Source organism: Nerophis lumbriciformis, linkage group LG13 (assembly GCF_033978685.3).
Source record: "Nerophis lumbriciformis linkage group LG13, RoL_Nlum_v2.1, whole genome shotgun sequence".
Lineage (NCBI taxonomy): Eukaryota > Metazoa > Chordata > Actinopteri > Syngnathiformes > Syngnathidae > Nerophis > Nerophis lumbriciformis.
In genome coordinates, this window is record NC_084560.2 from 1,887,501 (window position 1) to 1,906,325 (window position 18,825).

The 18,825-nt window shown below is 39.4% G+C and overlaps 2 protein-coding genes across 4 annotated transcripts in view; one reads left to right on the forward strand and one right to left on the reverse strand.

Moving 5' to 3' along the window:
- Positions 1 to 2,625: 2,625 nt before the first annotated feature.
- On the reverse strand, positions 2,626 to 3,482 carry LOC133613897 (gamma-crystallin M2-like). Its single transcript, XM_061971792.1, has 3 exons — positions 3,315 to 3,482; positions 3,014 to 3,256; positions 2,626 to 2,950 (listed from the first exon to the last, which is right to left on the reverse strand). The coding sequence occupies exons 1-3, from the start codon at positions 3,321 to 3,323 to the stop codon at positions 2,678 to 2,680; spliced, it is 525 nt and encodes a 174-aa protein (XP_061827776.1). The 5' UTR covers positions 3,324 to 3,482; the 3' UTR covers positions 2,626 to 2,677.
- Positions 3,483 to 18,435: 14,953 nt separating this feature from the next.
- LOC133613904 (uncharacterized) overlaps positions 18,436 to 18,825 on the forward strand; it is a 79,977-nt gene continuing 79,587 nt past the window's right edge. For all 3 annotated transcript variants that reach the window (XR_009816516.2, XM_061971803.1, XM_061971802.1), the window contains exon 1: positions 18,436 to 18,571. The gene's annotated coding sequence lies outside the window, so the exon portion shown is untranslated. The remainder of the gene's footprint in view (positions 18,572 to 18,825) is intronic.

Below are 18,825 nucleotides of genomic sequence, written 5' to 3' on the forward strand. Positions count from 1 at the left end.
AGAAAAACACAAACTTCATTATTCAAAATGTATTTTTAATACTGTCTTTCCAAAAAAATGACAGCATGTTAATCAATTCAATAAAAGAAAACAAAGCAACTCCAACCCAATCATTTACCATACTTTGGAGAGAAATATAATACAAATAATTTAACAGTATCAATGTAATATAAATAAATATAATATATATAATACATAATATAGTATAATACAAATAATTTAACGGTATCAATAATAATAATCATCATCATAATAATAATAATAATAATAATAATAGTGATGTAATGTTTGTAGTCCAAACACTTTTTAATTGCAAAAAATATATATACATATTTATACACAAATGTATATATGTATATACGTAAAAAAAGATTTGGAAAAATATGAAAATAACTATATATATATATATATATATATATATATATATACATATATATATATATATATATATTTATATATATATATATATATATATATATATATATATATATATATATATATATATATATATATATATATATATATATATAAAATCGATTCTAAAAATTATGAAAAAAAGCGTTTTAAAAAGAATGTGCAGCAAAAAATATATATACACACACACATTGGTATGTAAATATATATATAGTAAAATAGATGCTATAGTAAAATAGATTCTGAAAAGTATGGAAATATATATACATATTTATACACAAATGTATATATGTATATACGTAAAAAAAGATTTGGAAAAATATGAAAATAACTATATATATATATATATATATATATATATATATATATATATAAAATCGATTCTAAAAATTATGAAAAAAAGCGTTTTAAAAAGAATGTGCAGCAAAAAATATATATACACACACACATTGGTATGTAAATATATATATAGTAAAATAGATGCTATAGTAAAATAGATTCTGAAAAGTATGGAAAAAACTATATATATATATATATATATATATATATATATATATATAAAATAGCTTTTTTTAATATATATATTATATTTCATATATATCTGCGAAGAGATGGCAACTTGTCCAGGGTGTACCCCGCCTTCCGCCCGAATGCAGCTGAGATAGGCTCCAGCACCCCCCGCGACCCCAAAAGGGACAAGCGGTAGAAAATGAATGGATGGATATATATATATATATATATATATATATATATACATAAATGAATGGATGGATATATATATATATATATATATATATATATATATATATATATATATATATATATATATATATATATATATATATATATATATATATATATATATATATATTTATATATATATATATATATATATATATATATATATATATATCCATCCATTCATTTTCTACCGCTTGTCCTTTTGGGGTCGCGGGGGGTGCTGGAGCCTGGAGTTTTTTTCATAATTTTTTAAATCGATTTTATATATATATATATATATATATATATATATATATATATATATATATATATATATATATATATATATATATATATATATATATATATATATATATATATATATATATATATATATTTATATATATATATATATATATATATATATATATACATATATATACTGTACATATATAAAATCGATTTAAAAAATTATGAAAAAAACTGTTTTAAAAAAAATGTGCAGCAAATAATATATATTAATACACATATGTATATATGTGTGTGTGTGTGTGTATATATATATATATATATATATATATATATATATATATATATATATATATATATATATATCTGCGAGGAGGTGGCGACTTGTCCAGGGTGTACTCCGCCTTCCGCCCGATTGTAGCTGAGATAGGCTCCAGCGCCCCCCCGCGACCGCGAAGGGAATAAGCGGTAGGAAATGGATGGATGGATGGATATATATATATATATATATATATATATATATATATATATATATATATATATATATATATATATATATATATATATATATATATATATATATATATATATACATATATACATATTTAAAATGTGTGTGTGTGTGTGTGTGTGCGTGTGTGTGTGCGTGTGTGTGTGTGTGTGTGTGTGTACACACAAACACACACACACAATTCTGAAATGAAAAACAAAAAATGTGCAAAAAAAAAAAAAAAAGATTAGTATACAAAATGTATTGTGAAAGAACTTAAGGTCAAAGTGTCACCAAGGTTTGTGTAAAAAAAAACAACAACATGCGTACAAAAATACTTTTAAAAACATTCCTGGATGACATTCTGACAATAAAATTGTGTTTGTGTATAAAAAATGCTTTTCCTGAGCAAATGTTATCACCTGTGTTGAATCATGATTCATCCAAATTCCAAAATGTGATTAATCTGGTTATGTATTAATCATATATGTATATATATATATATATTTTGTTTGTTTGTTTTTTCTTTCATATATATGAAAATGATCATTCGACTGGAGTAAATAAAAATAGTGTTGGATTAGTATTTAAATTCATTTCTGACTTTCCCTTCTCAAAGAATGGGAATCCAAGCCAGAACCGGACTGGTTGAAATTCAACTGGAATGCCTTCTAGACATCAACTTTGATTGATTGACAACCAACTGCAATGGCAAAGTACATTTGAAGTCAACGACAGGTAAAAATGTGACATCTTTTAATAAACAAAGCGCTTTGATATTTACAGCAAGCTTGGACTGGATGGCTAAAATTCGCTGACCCTCCTGAAGGAGCTGACGATGGCGCAAGTGGCGCACCAGTCGCGGTAGCGCCGGTACTCGCCGGGCCTCAGGAAGTACTGGCGCCCTCGGAAGTTGGGGTACTCGTAGAAGATCCAGTAGCCGTTGATGACGTTGCAGGAGTAGACATGGCGGTGGTGGAAACGGTCGGACACACAGGCGCAGTCGTCCATGAACTCCATGGTGTGACCGCCCAAGTCGGGCTTCTCGTAGATGCGCAGCCTGTATGAGCCTCGGTACTGCGGGGGGGGAGGAAGCGTCAGTCGGAGCGGCGGGCGGTCCCACACGTGCGGCGTTCTTACCGCCGGGATCATCCTGCAGGAGCGGATGCAGCTGCTGAAGCCCATCCACCTCTGGTAGTCGGAGTAGTCGCCCCGCCTCATGAAGTACTGGTGGCCCGCGAAGTTGGGCCGCTCGTAGATCATGAAGCAGCCGCTCTCCACCCGGATGGAGTTGCAGCGGGCGAAGAAGGAGTGGAGGTCCGTGCAGTCGTTGCTGCACTCGTAGCTCCGACCCTGGAAGTTCTTGTCCTCGTAGAAGATGATCTGCCCACAGACCACGGCGTCAGAAACCACGCTCGCATGCCAGCCCAGTAGAACCTACCTTGCCCATGGTGTCCTTTTGGAGAGCTTCCTCCTGCTTCCAGGGCTTTTTATAGCTCGCCCCCACACAAACACGCCATTGTTATTCAAAGGTATTAAATAAAGGCGCTTGTTTATATTTGAAACAGAAATCATTAAGTGGCTTTGACGTGGCCGGACAAAGGAAAGGACTAGCATGGTGTGCACACGTCCAGGGGACAATGGCGGGGGAACAATACAGAACGCCTGATGCAGGGAGACCCTCCATCACCATGCACTCTGCAGAGCCTCCATGCGTGAAGGACTGGTCATCCTCTAAAGCCAAGGTTCTTAACCTTCTTGACCCACTTTTCTGATAGTCCTCAGATCTTAACGCTCAGTCGCTCAACTCACGCCATTCCTACTGTCACGTTCAAACACTGAGGACATCTACTAAACAAGACAAAAGGCAAGGAATCAAACAGAGACAGAATTCAATTTGGACTCAATATTGAGGAGAGACATGGCCACTGCGCTCTCTGCACAGTCCTGCACCACGCTCTGACGAAGAAGGTTTTCGTCTCCTCATTTATTCAGATGTTCAATGTTCACGCACCAACACATGTCACAGCAGGATTGGGAAGTATGTAAAACAGTCATTGTTTTCGGTCGCTTTGAAGACCAAGAAGAGGATTTCTCGGGCTTGGGCTCTTCCTGGATCCAGCTAGGGCAGGTGTTGGAGGACAACTCTCTCCTTTGAATCACACATTAAGAGTGTTACTAAAACGGCCTTCTTTCATCTCCGTAATATCGCTAAAATTCGTTCTATTTTATCCACTAGCGACGCTGAGATCATTATTCATGCGTTCGTTACGTCTCGTCTCGACTACTGTAACGTATTATTTTCGGGTCTCCCTATGTCTAGCATTAAAAGATTACAGTTGGTACAAAATGCGGCTGCTAGACTTTTGACAAGAACAAGAAAGTTTGATCATATTACGCCTATACTGTATATACCTTTATATACATATATACATATATATATACCTATACTGGCTCACCTGCACTGGCTTCCTGTGCACTTAAGATGTGACTTTAAGGTTTTACTACTTACGTATAAAATACTACACGGTCTAGCTCCGTCCTATCTTGTCGATTGCATTGTACCATATGTCCCGGCAAGAAATCTGCGTTCAAAGAACTCCGGCTTATTAGTGATTCCCAGAGCCCAAAAAAAGTCTGCGGGCTATAGAGCGTTTTCTATTGGGGCTCCAGTACTATGGAATGCCCTCCCGGTAACAATTAGAGATGCTACCTCAGTAGAAGCATTTAAGTCCCATCTTAAAACTCATTTGTATACTCTAGCCTTTAAATAGCCCCCCTGTTAGACCAGTTGATCTGCCGTTTCTTTTCTTTTCTCCTCTGCTCCCCTTTTCCTTGAGGGGGGGGGCACAGGTCCGGTGGCCATGGATGAAGTGCTGGCTGTCCAGAGTCGGGACCCGGGGTGGACCGCTCGCCTGTGCATCGGCTGGGAACATCTCTGCGCTGCTGACCCGTCTCCGCTCGGGATGGTGTCCTGCTGGCCCCACTATGGACTGGACTCTTACTATTATGTTGGATCCACTATGGACTGGACTCTCACAATATTATGTCAGACCCACTCGACATCCATTGCTTTCGGTCTCCCCTAGAGGGGGGGGTTACCCACATATGCGGTCCTCTCCAAGGTTTCTCATAGTCATTCACATCGACGTCCCACTGGGGTGAGTTTTTCCTTGCCCGTATGTGGGCTTTGTACCGAGGATGTCGTTGTGGCTTGTGCAGCCCTTTGAGACACTTGTGATTTAGGGCTATATAAATAAAGATTGATTGATTGATTGATTGACAATGGATAACCCCTCCCGTCTCCTGACCACAGCAACTTCAAGAGGGCAACGGGTCGTAAATAGCGTTGACCTCGGTTACCAAATAGTTGGAAGAGAGTTTGTGAAATACTTCAGAGAGAGTTCGTTTAACACTTCAAAGAGTGTTCCTCTGGAAGTTGAGCAGATCCTGCCATCTGTCCGTGTTGAAATCACAGTGGAGTTTTACGAGCCTTCTTCCTCTTGTTAGGCCTCGAAAGACAGCCTTCATCTTCTCATCAGGAACATAATGTAATATAATGTTTCTTTTGTGATAACTTACAAACAATTATTCCAACACCTACCGGGCATCCATTCGCGTAAAATCCAACAGTGCCATGTTACGGTACCTGGGTGATAGTAACTTGCTTGTGTAACGGGGGCTAGCTCACTTACCTCTCAACCCGGGGACATGGGTTCGTGCCCCGCTCGGAGCCGTGGCAATATGGGAAGGTGGAAACCGCGACCCGCGTAGGACTGAGTGAGGTTTAGGGGGTGAGTGTAACGGGGGCCAGGCAGGGTGGCTGCTCCTGGTGTATGTTGGTAAACATAACTCCCTGGCAACTTCAAAGAAGGTGCTAGCCACTGGGCTAGCAGCTCGGGCTAGCACACTCACCTCTCAACCTGGCGACACCAGTTGGTGGCCTGCTCGGAGCGGTGGCAATATGGGAACGTGGAAACACAACGCACAGCCGCTAAAATGGTGCCGTGACCCTGATGGGAGTGAGTGAGGTTTAGGTTGTAAGTGTGACCTGCTCAGTGGCCTAGTGGTTAGAGTGTCCGCCCTGAAATCGGTATATATATATATATATATATATATATATGTCTTAATAAGGTTATCCAAAAAATAGTGCTCGATACCGTAGTAGAGCGCAATATATGTATGTGTGGGGAAAAAATCACAAGACTATTTCATCTCTACAGGCCTGTTTCATGAGGGGGGGTTCCCTCAATCATCAGGAGATTTTAATGGGAGCATTCACATACCATGGTTTATATAGGGCACAGAGTGGGTGGGTACAGGCTGGTGTAGGGGCGTGGTGATTGGCTCATGTGTTACTACCTAGGAGGTGTTTCCGTCTGTGGTGGCATGCTGTTACAATTTCGCTGCGCTTGTTGAGGGATGACAGGTCTGGTCGGTAAATAATAAACAGTTTTTCTTTCAAGCATAGGTTGCATCTTTTATTACCACTATTGTAAGGTGTGCTGGATGCAAGAATTTGCCATGTTATTGAATATTCAACATAAGAAAAGTATTCAACAAGAACAACATTAAATTGAGCTACAGCTGCATGAACAATATACGACAAATCATCTCAAACCACAACAAAACAATTGCAAATGAGCCGTCGGCCCCCGGACAGAGCGACTCCAAAACCAACAAAGGTTGCAACTGTCGAAAGAAACCTGATTGCCCTCTCAACGGGGGGTGCTTACAAACATCAGTTGTCTACCAATCTAAGGTAACACGCAAGGACATTAACACATCCGACACATATGTAGGATTAACCGAGGGAGAGTTCAAAACCAGATGGAACAATCACAAGGCTTCTTTCAGGAACCAAAACCTGCGGAATACCACAGAACTCAGCAAACACATTTGGGACCTCAAAGACAATAATGTTGAATATCTTCCTAGTAGTGATGGGTTGATGAGGCGTCATGAAGCGTTTCGACACATTGCAAAACTGTATTGATACTGTGTCGATACTGTGTCACTAAATACTGACATCTGCTGGACATTAAAAATCCCTACAGGCAACCTATGGACCGACTCAACTGACACTGATTTGATGCCCTAGTACAGGGGTCACCAACCTTTTTGAAACCAAAAACTACTTCTTGGGTACTGATTAATGCGAAGGGCTACCAGTTTGATACACACTTAAATAAATAAATATATTGTCATTTGTAAGTTACACGTAAGTGTGATTTAAACAAGAATAGCTAAATAAATAAATGTGTATATATATAAAAAAAATGGGTATTTATGTCTGTCATTTCGTCGTACATTTTTTTTTCCTTTTACGGAAGGTTTTTTGTAGAGAATAAATGATGAAAAAAACACTTAATTGAACGGTTTAAAAGAGGAGAAAACACACACACAAAAAAAAATACAATTTTGAAACATAGTTTATCTTCAATTTCGACTCTTTAAAATTCAAAATTCAACCGACAAAAAGAAGAAAAAAACTAGCTAATTTGAATCTTTTTGAAAAAATTAAAAAAAATAATTTATGGAACATCATTAGTAATTTTTCCTGATTAAGATACATTTTAGAATTTTGATGACATGTTTTAAATTGGTTAAAATCCAATCTGCACTTTGTTAGAATATTTAACAAATTGGACCAAGCTATATTTCGAACAAAGACAAATCAGTATTTCTTCTAGATTTTCCAGAACCAAAATTTTAAAAGAAATTCAAAATACTTTGAAATAAGATTTAAATTTGATTCTACAGATTTTCTAGATTTGCCAGAATATTTTTTTTGAATTTTAATCATAGTAAGTTTGAAGAAATATTTCACAAATATTCTTCGTCGAAAAAACAGAAGCTAAAATATTTATTATTCTTTACAATAAAAAAATAAAAAATTGACTTGAACATTGATTTAAATTGTCAGGAAAGAAGAGGAAGAAATTTAAAAGGTAAAAAGGTATATTTGTTTAAAAATCCTAAAATCATTTTTAAGGTTGTATTTTTTTCTCTAAAATTGTATTTCTAAAAGTAATAAGAAGCAAAGTAAAAAATAAATGAATTTATTTAAACAAGTGAAGACCCATCCATCCATCCATTTTCTACCGCTTATTCCAAGTGAAGACCAAGTCTTTAAAATATTTTCGTGGATTTTCAAATTCTATTTGAGTTTTGTCTCTTTTAGAATTAAAAATGTGGAGCAAAGCGAGACCAGCTTGCTAGTAAATAAATACAATTTAAAAAATAGAGGCAGCTCACTGGTAAGTGCTGCTCTTTGAGCTATTTTTAGAACAGGCCAGCGGGCGACTGATCTGGTCCTTACGGGCTACCTGGTGACCGCGGGCACCGCGTTGGTGACCCCTGCCCTAGTATATACAATAATATAAACCAAGTCATTTAGGATTATTTCATATCTTCATTTAAATAAAAATATATTTGTATCTTTTTTAGATACAGTCAATAAATAATGTGAACATGTATCATAACATGGACATCTAAGAGAACGTGTTGTGGATGATTGTGGACTGTGAATTGTTTTAATTTTATTTTTTTTACACATTTTTATTAAAAAAAACGACATATTACATTTTAGACGATTTCTCTTCTTAGTTATTATTTCTCCGGCTGTAGAAAAGAGCCGCTCACAGGGCACAGAGGAGGCGTCAGTGCGACACAGTTGGCGTATCGGTCACGTGACCAAAACAGCTCATGATCGGTCACGTGACTTTCTAAAAGCGGTACGCGCACCGACACAGGGTTTTGCTCTATGAGCTCGACGCATGCGCCGATGCATCGGTGTTGCCGGACCCATCACTACTTCCTAGCATCACCTCCATTGGAGCGGTTTTTGTTATACTTACCGTATTTTCCGCACTATAAGGCGCACCGGATTATTAGCCGCACCTTCTATGAATTACATATTTCATAATTTTGTCCACCAATAAGCCGCCCCGGACTATAAGCCGCGCCTACGCTGCGCTAAAGTGAATGTCAAAAAAACAGTCAGATAGTTCAGTCAAACTTTAATAATATATTGAAAACCAGCGTTCTAACAACTCTGTCCCAAAATGTACGCAAATGTGCAATCACAAACATAGTAAAATTCAAAATGGTGTAGAGCAATAGCAACATAATGTTGCTCGAACGTTAATGTCACAACACACAAAATAAACATAGCGCTCACCTTCTGAAGTTATTCTTCATTCGTAAATCCTTCGAATTCTTCGTCTTCGGTGTCCGAATTGAAAAGTTGCGCAAGCGTGGGATGCAAAATGGCCGGTTCCGTCTCGTCGAAGTCATCGGGAGTCAGTGTCGCTGTTGTTCTGTGAATCCTGCCTTCCGGAAAGCTCGGACCACAGTTGTGACCGAAATATCTGCCCAGGCATTTACGATCCACTGGCAAATGTTGGCGTATGTCGTCCGGCGCTGTCTGCCCGTCTTAGTGAAGGTGTGTTCGCCTTCGGAGCTGTGTGAAAAAAGCCACCCGGCCTCTTCGCGTAAACTTCCCTTAACCACTCGCTCATCTTTTCTTCATCCATCCATCCCTTCGAGTTAGCTTTTATGATGACGCCGGCTGGAAAGGTCTCTTTTGGCAAGGTCTTCCTTTTGAATATCACCATGGGTGGAAGTTAGCATGGCAAGCTAGAACCACAGTGAAGGATGACTTCTCATTCCCTGTGGTGCGAATATTCACCGTACGTGCTCCCGTTCCACAGTGTGGTTCACAGGAATATCAGTTGCTGTGAAATACGGTAGTAATCCGTGTGTGGATGGAGAGATTGCGTCTTTTTATGAACCGGATCCTTGTCGCTTAGTAGGAGCCATTTTGTGGTCTTTACAGATGTAAACACACAAAGGAAATGAAACGTAATATCCGCGCGCTTCTTCTTCGTCTACGCGGGCGGGTGGTTGCTTACAGTAGAAGAAGAAGCGCTTCCTGTTCTATGGGGGCGGGTGCTTACCTTGGCGGTTGCTTGCGTAGAAGAAGAAGCGCTTCCTGTTCTACCGGGAAAAAAGATGGCGGCTGTTTACCGAAGTTGCGAGATCGAAACTTTATGAAAATGAATCGTAATAAAGCGCACCGGGTTATAAGGCGCACTGTCAGCTTTTGAGAAAATTTGTGGTTTTTAGGTGCGCCTTATAGTGCGGAAAATACGGTAGTAGTTTTTTGTTCATAGCCCCTTTTTCCCTCTGTAGACGGAGCATTTTTGAGTTATTGATATTTTTGTTAGTTTAGAGTAGTGATGGGTTGATGAGGCGTCATGAAGCGTTTCGACACATTGCAAAACTGTATTGATACTGTGTCGATACTGTGTCACTAAATACTGACATCTGCTGGACATTAAAAATCCCTACAGGCAACCTATGGACCGACTCAACTGACACTGATTTGATGCCCTAGTACAGGGGTCACCAACCTTTTTGAAACCAAAAACTACTTCTTGGGTACTGATTAATGCGAAGGGCTACCAGTTTGATACACACTTAAATAAATAAATATATTGTCATTTGTAAGTTACACGTAAGTGTGATTTAAACAAGAATAGCTAAATAAATTAAAAAAAATATATAAAAAAATGGGTATTTCTGTCTGTCATTCCGTCGTACATTTTTTTTCCTTTTACGGAAGGTTTTTTGTAGAGAATAAATGATGAAAAAAACACTTAATTGAACGGTTTAAAAGAGGAGAAAACAAGAAAAAATGTAAAATAACATTTTGAAACATAGTTTATCTTCAATTTCGACTCTTTAAAATTCAAAATTCAACCGACAAAAAGAAGAGAAAAACTAGCTTATTTGAATCTTTTTGAAAAAATTAAAAAAATAATTTGTGGAACATCATTAGTCATTTTTCCTGATTAAGATACATTTTAGAATTTTGATGACATGTTTTAAATTGGTTAAAATCCAATCTGCACTTTGTTAGAATATTTAACAAATTGGACCAAGCTATATTTCTAACAAAGACAAATCAGTATTTCTTCTAGATTTTCCAGAACCAAAATTTTAAAAGAAATTCAAAATACTTTGAAATAAGATTTAAATTTGATTCTACAGATTTTCTAGATTTGCCAGAATATTTTTTTTGAATTTTAATCATAGTAAGTTTGAAGAAATATTTCACAAATATTCTTCGTCGAAAAAACAGAAGCTAAAATATTTATTATTCTTTACAATAAAAAAATAAAAAATTGACTTGAACATTGATTTAAATTGTCAGGAAAGAAGAGGAAGAAATTTAAAAGGTAAAAAGGTATATTTGTTTAAAAATCCTAAAATCATTTTTAAGGTTGTATTTTTTTCTCTAAAATTAAGTAATAAGAAGCAAAGTAAAAAATAAATGAATTTATTTCAACAAGTGAAGACCCATCCATCCATCCATTTTGTACCACTTATTCCAAGTGAAGACCAAGTCTTTAAAATATTTTCTTGGATTTTCAAATTCTATTTGAGTTTTGTCTCTTTTAGAATTTAAAAATGTGGAGCAAAGCGAGACCAGCTTGCTAGTAAATAAATACAATTTAAAAAATAGAGGCAGCTCACTGGTAAGTGCTGCTCTTTGAGCTATTTTTAGAACAGGCCAGCGGGCGACTGATCTGGTCCTTACGGGCTACCTGGTGACCGCGGGCACCGCGTTGGTGACCCCTGCCCTAGTATATACAATAATATAAACCAAGTCATTTAGGATTATTTCATATCTTCATTTAAATAAAAATATATTTGTATCTTTTTTAGATACAGTCAATAAATAATGTGAACATGTATCATAACATGGAAATCTAAGAGAACGTGTTGTGGATGATTGTGGACTGGGAATTGTTTTAATTTTATTTTTTTACACATTTTTATTAAAAAAAACGACATATTACATTTTAGACGATTTCTCTTCTTAGTTATTATTTCTCCGGCTGTAGAAAAGAGCCGCTCACAGGGCACAGAGGAGGCGTCAGTGCGACACAGTTGGCGTATCGGTCACGTGACCAAAACAGCTCATGATCGGTCACGTGACTTTCTAAAAGCGGTACGCGCACCGACACAGGGTTTCGCTCTATGAGCTCGACGCATGCGCCGATGCATCGGTGTTGCCGGACCCATCACTACTTCCTAGCATCACCTCCATTGGAGCGGTTTTTGTTATACTTACCGTATTTTCCGCACTATAAGGCGCACCGGATTATTAGCCGCACCTTCAATGAATTACATATTTCATAACTTTGTCCACCAATAAGCCGCCCCGGATTATAAGCCGCGCCTACGCTGCGCTAAAGGGAATGTCAAAAAAACAGTCAGATAGGTCAGTCAAACTTTAATAATATATTGAAAACCAGCGTTCTAACAACTCTGTCCCAAAATGTACGCAAATGTGCAATCACAAACATAGTAAAATTCAAAATGGTGTAGAACAATAGCAACATAATGTTGCTCGAACGTTAATGTCACAACACACAAAATAAACATAGCGCTCACCTTCTGAAGTTATTCTTCATTCGTAAATCCTTCGAATTCTTCGTCTTCGGTGTCCGAATTGAAAAGTTGCGCAAGCGTGGGATGCAAAATGGCCGGTTCCGTCTCGTCGAAGTCATCGGAGTCAGTGTCACTGTTGTCCAGTAGTTCTGTGAATCCTGCCTTCCGGAAAGCTCGGACCACAGTTGTGACCGAAATATCTGCCCAGGCATTTACGATCCACTGGCAAATGTTGGCGTATGTCGTCCGGCGCTGTCTGCCCGTCTTAGTGAAGGTGTGTTCGCCTTCGGAGCTGTGTGAAAAAAGCCACCCGGCCTCTTCGCGTAAACTTCCCTTAACCACTCGCTCATCTTTTCTTCATCCATCCATCCCTTCGAGTTAGCTTTTATGATGACGCCGGCTGGAAAGGTCTCTTTTGGCAAGGTCTTCCTTTTGAATATCACCATGGGTGGAAGTTAGCATGGCAAGCTAGAACCACAGTGAAGGATGACTTCTCATTCCCTGTGGTGCGAATATTCACCGTACGTGCTCCCGTTGTATCCACAGTGCGGTTCACAGGAATATCAGTTGCTGTGAAATACGGTAGTAATCCGTGTGCGGATGGAGAGATTGCGTCTTTTTATGAACCGGATCCTTGTCGCTTAGTAGGAGCCATTTTGTGGTCTTTACAGATGTAAACAGGAAATGAAACGTACGGTGATATCCGCGCATTTTTTCTTCTTCTTCCGGGGGCGGGTGATAGCTTACAGTAGAAGAAGAAGCGCTTCCTGTTCTATGGGGGCGGGTGCTTTCCTTGGCGGTTGCTTGCGTAGAAGAAGAAGCGCTTCCTGTTCTACCGGGAAAAAAGATGGCGGCTGTTTACCGAAGTTGCGAGATCGAAACTTTATGAAAATGAATCGTAATAAAGCGCACCGGGTTATAAGGCGCACTGTTAGCTTTTGAGAAAATTTGTGGTTTTTAGGTGCGCCTTATAGTGCGGAAAATACGGTACTTAGTAGTTTTTTGTTCATAGCCCCTTTTTCCCTCCGTAGACGGAGCGTTTTTGAGTTATTGATATTTTTGCTAGTTTAGAGCTCAGGTCAGTTGTGTTTTTATAGCCTGTTTATTTCTCCTGTTTTGGACCCCTTCCCTTGTCCAAATAAATTGTCTTAAAATCCTGCATCTGTTTTTCAGAGTCCTGTTCTGGTCGTGACAATATTCAGTTGAATATGCTACAAAGACAACATATTTGATGTTCAAACTCATAAACATTTTTTTTTTTTTTTTGCAAATAATCATTAACTTTAGAATTTGATGGCAGCAACACGTGACAAAGAAGTTGGGAAAGGTGGCAATAAATACTGATAAAGTTGAGGAATGCTCATCAAACACTTATTTGGAACATCCCACAGGTGTGCAGGCTAATTGGGAACAGGTGGGTGCCATGATTGGGTATTAAAGTAGATTCCATGAAATGCTCAGTCATTCACAAACAAGGATGGGGCGAGGGTCACCACTTTGTCAACAAATGCCTGAGCAAATTGTTGAACAGTTTAAGAACAACGTTTCTCAAAGTGCAATTGCAAGAAATGTAGGGATTTCAACATCTACGGTCCATAATATCATCAAAAGGTTCAGAGAATCTGGAGAAATCACTCCACGTAAGCGGCATGGCGGGAAACCAACATTGAATGAGCGTGACCTTCCATCCCTCAGACGGCACTGTATCAAAAAGCGACATCAATCTCTAAAGGATATCACCACATGGGCTCAGGAACACTTCAGAAAACCACTGTCAGTAACTACAGTTGGTCGCTACATATGTAAGTGCAAGTTAAAGCTCTACTATGCAAAGCGAAAGCCGTTTATCAACAACACCCAGAAACGCCGTCGGCTTCTCTGGGCCCGAGATCATCTAAGATGGACTCATGTAAAGTGGAAAAGTGTTCTGTGGTCTGACGAGTCCACATTTCAAATTGTTTTTGGAAATATTCGACATCGTGTCATCCGGACCAAAGGGGAAGCGAACCATCCAGACTGTTATCGACGCAAAGTGTAAAAGGCAGCATGTGTGATGGTATGGGGGTGCATTAGTGCCCAAGACATGGGTAACTTACACATCTGTGAAGGCACCATTAATGCTGAAAGGTACATACAGCTTTTGGAACAACATATGCTGCCATCTAAGCGCCGTCTTTTTCATGGACGCCCCTGCTTATTTCAGCAAGACAGTGTCAAGCCACATTTAGCACGTGTTACAGCAGCGTGGCTTCGTAAAAAAAAGAGTGCGGTACTTTCCTGGCCCGCCTGCAGTCCAGACCTGTCTCCCATCGAAAATGTGTGGCGCATTATGAAGCGTAAAATACGACAGCGGAGATCCCGGACTGTTGAACGACTGAAGCTCTACACAAAACAAGAATGGGAAAGAATTCCACTTTCAAAGCTTCAACAATTAGTTTCCTCAGTTCCCAATCGTTTACTGAGTGTTGTTAAAAGGAAAGGCCATGTAACACAGTGGTGAACATGCCCTTTCCCAACTTCTTTGGCACGTGTTGCAGCCATGAAATTCTAAGTTAATTATTATTTGCAAAAAAAAAATAAAGTTTATGAGTTTGAACTTATATATATATATATATATATGTATATACAGTATATATATATATATATATATATATATATATATATATATATATATAAACCCCGTTTCCATATGAGTTGGGAAATTGTGTTAGATGTAAATATAAACGGAATACAATGATTTGCAAATCCTTTTCAAGCCATATTCAGTTGAATATGCTACAAAGACAACATATTTGATGTTCAAACTCATAAACTTTTTATTTTTTTTGCAAATAATCATTAACTTTAGAACTTCATGGCTTCAACTCGTGCCAAAGTTGTTGGGAAAGGGCATGTTCACCACTGTGTTACATGGCCTTTCCTTTTAACAACACTCAGTAAAGGTTTGGGAACTGAGGAGACACATTTTTGAAGCTTCTCAGGTGGAATTCTTTCCCATTCTTGCTTGATGTACAGCTTAAGTTGTTTAACAGTCCGGGGGTCTCCCTTGTGCTATTTTAGGCTTCATAATGCGCCACACATTTTCAATGGGAGACAGGTCTGGACTACAGGCAGGCCAGTCTAGTACCCACACTCTTTTACTATGAAGTCCCGTTGATGTAACACGTGGCTTGGCATTGTCTTGCTGAAATAAGCAGGGGCGTCCATGGTAACGTTGCTTGGATGGCAACATATGTTGCTCCAAAAGCTGTATGTACCTTTCAGCATTAATGGTGCCTTCACAGATGTGTAAGTTACCCATGTCTTGGGCACTAATACACCCCCATACCATCACACATGCTGCCTTTTACACTTTGCGCCTAGAACAATCCGGATGGTTCTTTTCCTCTTTGGTCCGGAGGACACGACGTCCACAGTTTCTAAAAAAAATTTGAAATGTGGACTCGTCAGACCACAGAACACTTTTCCACTTTGTATCAGTCCATCTTAGATGAGCTCAGGCCCAGCCAAGCCGACGGCGTTTCTGGGTGTTGTTGATAAACGGTTTTTGCCTTGCATAGAAGACTTTTAACTTGCACTTACAGATGTAGCGACCAACTGTAATTACTGACAGTGGGTTTCTGAAGTGTTCCTGAGCCCATGTGGTGATATCCTTTACACACTGATGTCGCTTGTTGATGCAGTACAGCCTGAGGGATGGAAGGTCACGGGCTTAGCTGCTTACGTGCAGTGATTTCTCCAGATTCTCTGAACCCTTTGATGATATTACGGAGCGTAGATGGTGAAATCCCTAAATTCCTTGCAATAGCTGGTTGAGAAAGATTTTTCTTAAACTGTTCAACAATTTGCTCAGGCATTTGTTGACAAAGTGGTGACCCTCGCCCCATCCTTGTTTGTGAATGACTGAGCATTTCATGGAATCTACTTTTATACCCAATCATGGCACCCACCTGTTCCCAATTAGCCTGTTCACCTGTGGGATGTTCCAAATAAGTGTTTGATGAGCATTCCTCAACTTTATCAGTATTTATTGCCACCTTTCCCAACTTCTTTGTCACGTGTTGCTGGCATCAAATTCTAAAGTTAATGATTATTTGCAAAAAAAAATAAAGTTTATGAGTTTGAACATCAAATATGTTGTCTTTGTAGCATATTCAACTGAATATGGGTTGAAAATGATTTGCAAATCATTGTATTCCGTTTATATTTACATCTAACACAATTTCCCAACTCATATGGAAGCAGGGTTTGTGTATCCAAAAAACAACAACATGCGTACAAAAAGAAGTTTATTTGTAGCAATTATGATTAAGATCTGAATTATTGTGTTGTTTCAAAAATGTTGTGGCGCGCCATCAGATCAAAGCTTGGCGCCAGGCCCCGCCCACATCCTATGGCGTGAGTTCCTGTACTCGTATCTGCCATTTTAGCCCTGACTCATGTGGTCAAAGTCCCTGGAAAGTACCAGCCCAAACCAAGATGGACGACTTCCTGCTTATTTTCAAATATGGCTTCTTGAGACGTTTACATGCAACGTCTCCATGGAGGCAAATTATGACGCCTCAATCTGGGAGCAGGAGGTCATGTTTCACATTTGCATTTTCCATCCATCCATCCATTTCTACCGCTTATTCCCTTCGGGGTTGCGGGGGGCGCAGGAGCCTATCTCAGCTACAATCGGGCGGAAGGCGGCGTACACCCTGCAGTCAGTCAAATTTAAAATGTTGTGCCCGGCGCCCCCAAAGTATCACATTTATCAAAGCATCACATTTATCGGCCGACATGATGCGCCTGCAAAGTACCCTAACCCTTTTCATGCATGTTAAGAGCCTCCAAAATGGAGGGATGATAATTCATTTATTCATTCATTCATTTTCACACAAAGCCATTCCAATATTGCAGCTTTTTGATGCACTGCCCATCCATCCATCCATCCATCCACCATCCATCCATCCATCCATCCATCCACCATCCATCCATCCATCCATCCATCCATCATCCATCCATCCATCCATCCATCCATCCATCTGTCCGTCCATCCTTCCATCCGTCCATCCTTCCATCCATCCATCCATCCATCCATCGTCCATCCATCCATCCATCCATCCATCTGTCCGTCCGTCCGTCCATCCATCCACCATCCACCATCCATCCATCTGTCCGTCCGTCCATCCATCCATCCATCCATCTGTCCATCCATCCATCCTCCATCCACCATCCATCCATCCATCCATCCATCCATCCATCCGTCCGTCCGTCCATCCATCCATCCATCCACCATCCATCCATCTGTCCACCATCCATCCATCCATCCATCCACCCACCATCCGTCCGTCCATCCATCCATCCATCCATCCATCCATCTGTCCATCCATCCATCCTCCATCCACCATCCATCCATCCATCCATCCATCTGTCCACCATCCATCCATCCATCCATCCACCATCCATCCATCCATCCATCCATCCACCCATCCACCATCCATCCATCCATCCATCAATCCATCTGTCCATCCATCCATCCACCATCCATCCATCTGTCCATCCATCCATCCATCCATCCATCCATCCATCCGTCCATCTGTCCATCCATCCATTCACCATCCGTCCATCCATCCATCCATCCATCCATCCATCCATCCATCCATCCATCATCCATCCGTCCATCCATCCATCCACCATCCATCCGTCCGTCCGTCCATCCATCCACCATCCATCCATCCATCCACCATCCATCCATCCATCCATCCATCCATCCATCCATCCATCCATCCATCCACCATCCATCCATCCATCCATCCATCCACCATCCATCCATCCATCCATCCATCCATCCATTTCCTAATAAACGGAAATAAATTTGTATTTTTCCATTTTCAATGATCATTCCTGAATACGTTCATCAAAATGTCGGGAGACATTTTTTGTGTTTAATTTTGTTCATGTTTTTATTTTCACTTGTGATGTTATTATCATATTATGTGCTTTTTCTCCATGAGCTGGTCTAGACGAGCAGCCCGTGCTATATTAGTGGCGTCCAGTAGGTGGCAGTGCGCACCTTTCAAGCCATGGCTGCAACCCGCCACTCACTACAACACGAAGAAGAAAAAGACGAAGAAGAAGAAGAAGACGAAGAAGAAAATGATGAAAACCAGCGACAACTTTTATCATTTTTAATAACTTTCATCGTAATGGAGGACTCCTGACTTCACGCTGCCAACCTGTCAGCTTATGGTGAGTGCTTAGTGAGCGAAGTGGTGCTTGGTGCAGCTCACATGACACTTTATACCTGTTAGCATGCTAGCTGTTAGCCTTCTTCAAGGCAGACGAACGACTTGAAGTCACGTGACTTCACTTTATTAGTATTATATTATTAATATTATATTATTAGTATTATATCACATATTATTATTAGTATTATATCACATATTGTTATTATTATTGTATCACATATTGTTATTAGTATTATATCACATACTGTATTAGTA

What these genes read in the sequence shown, in the direction of transcription:
- LOC133613897 (XM_061971792.1), bottom strand. An exon ending in CCTGCAGGATGATCCCGGCG is followed by an intron (nt 2,951 to 3,013) that starts GTAAGAACGCCG and finishes CCCCCCCCGCAG; the next exon opens with TACCGAGGCTCATACAGGCT.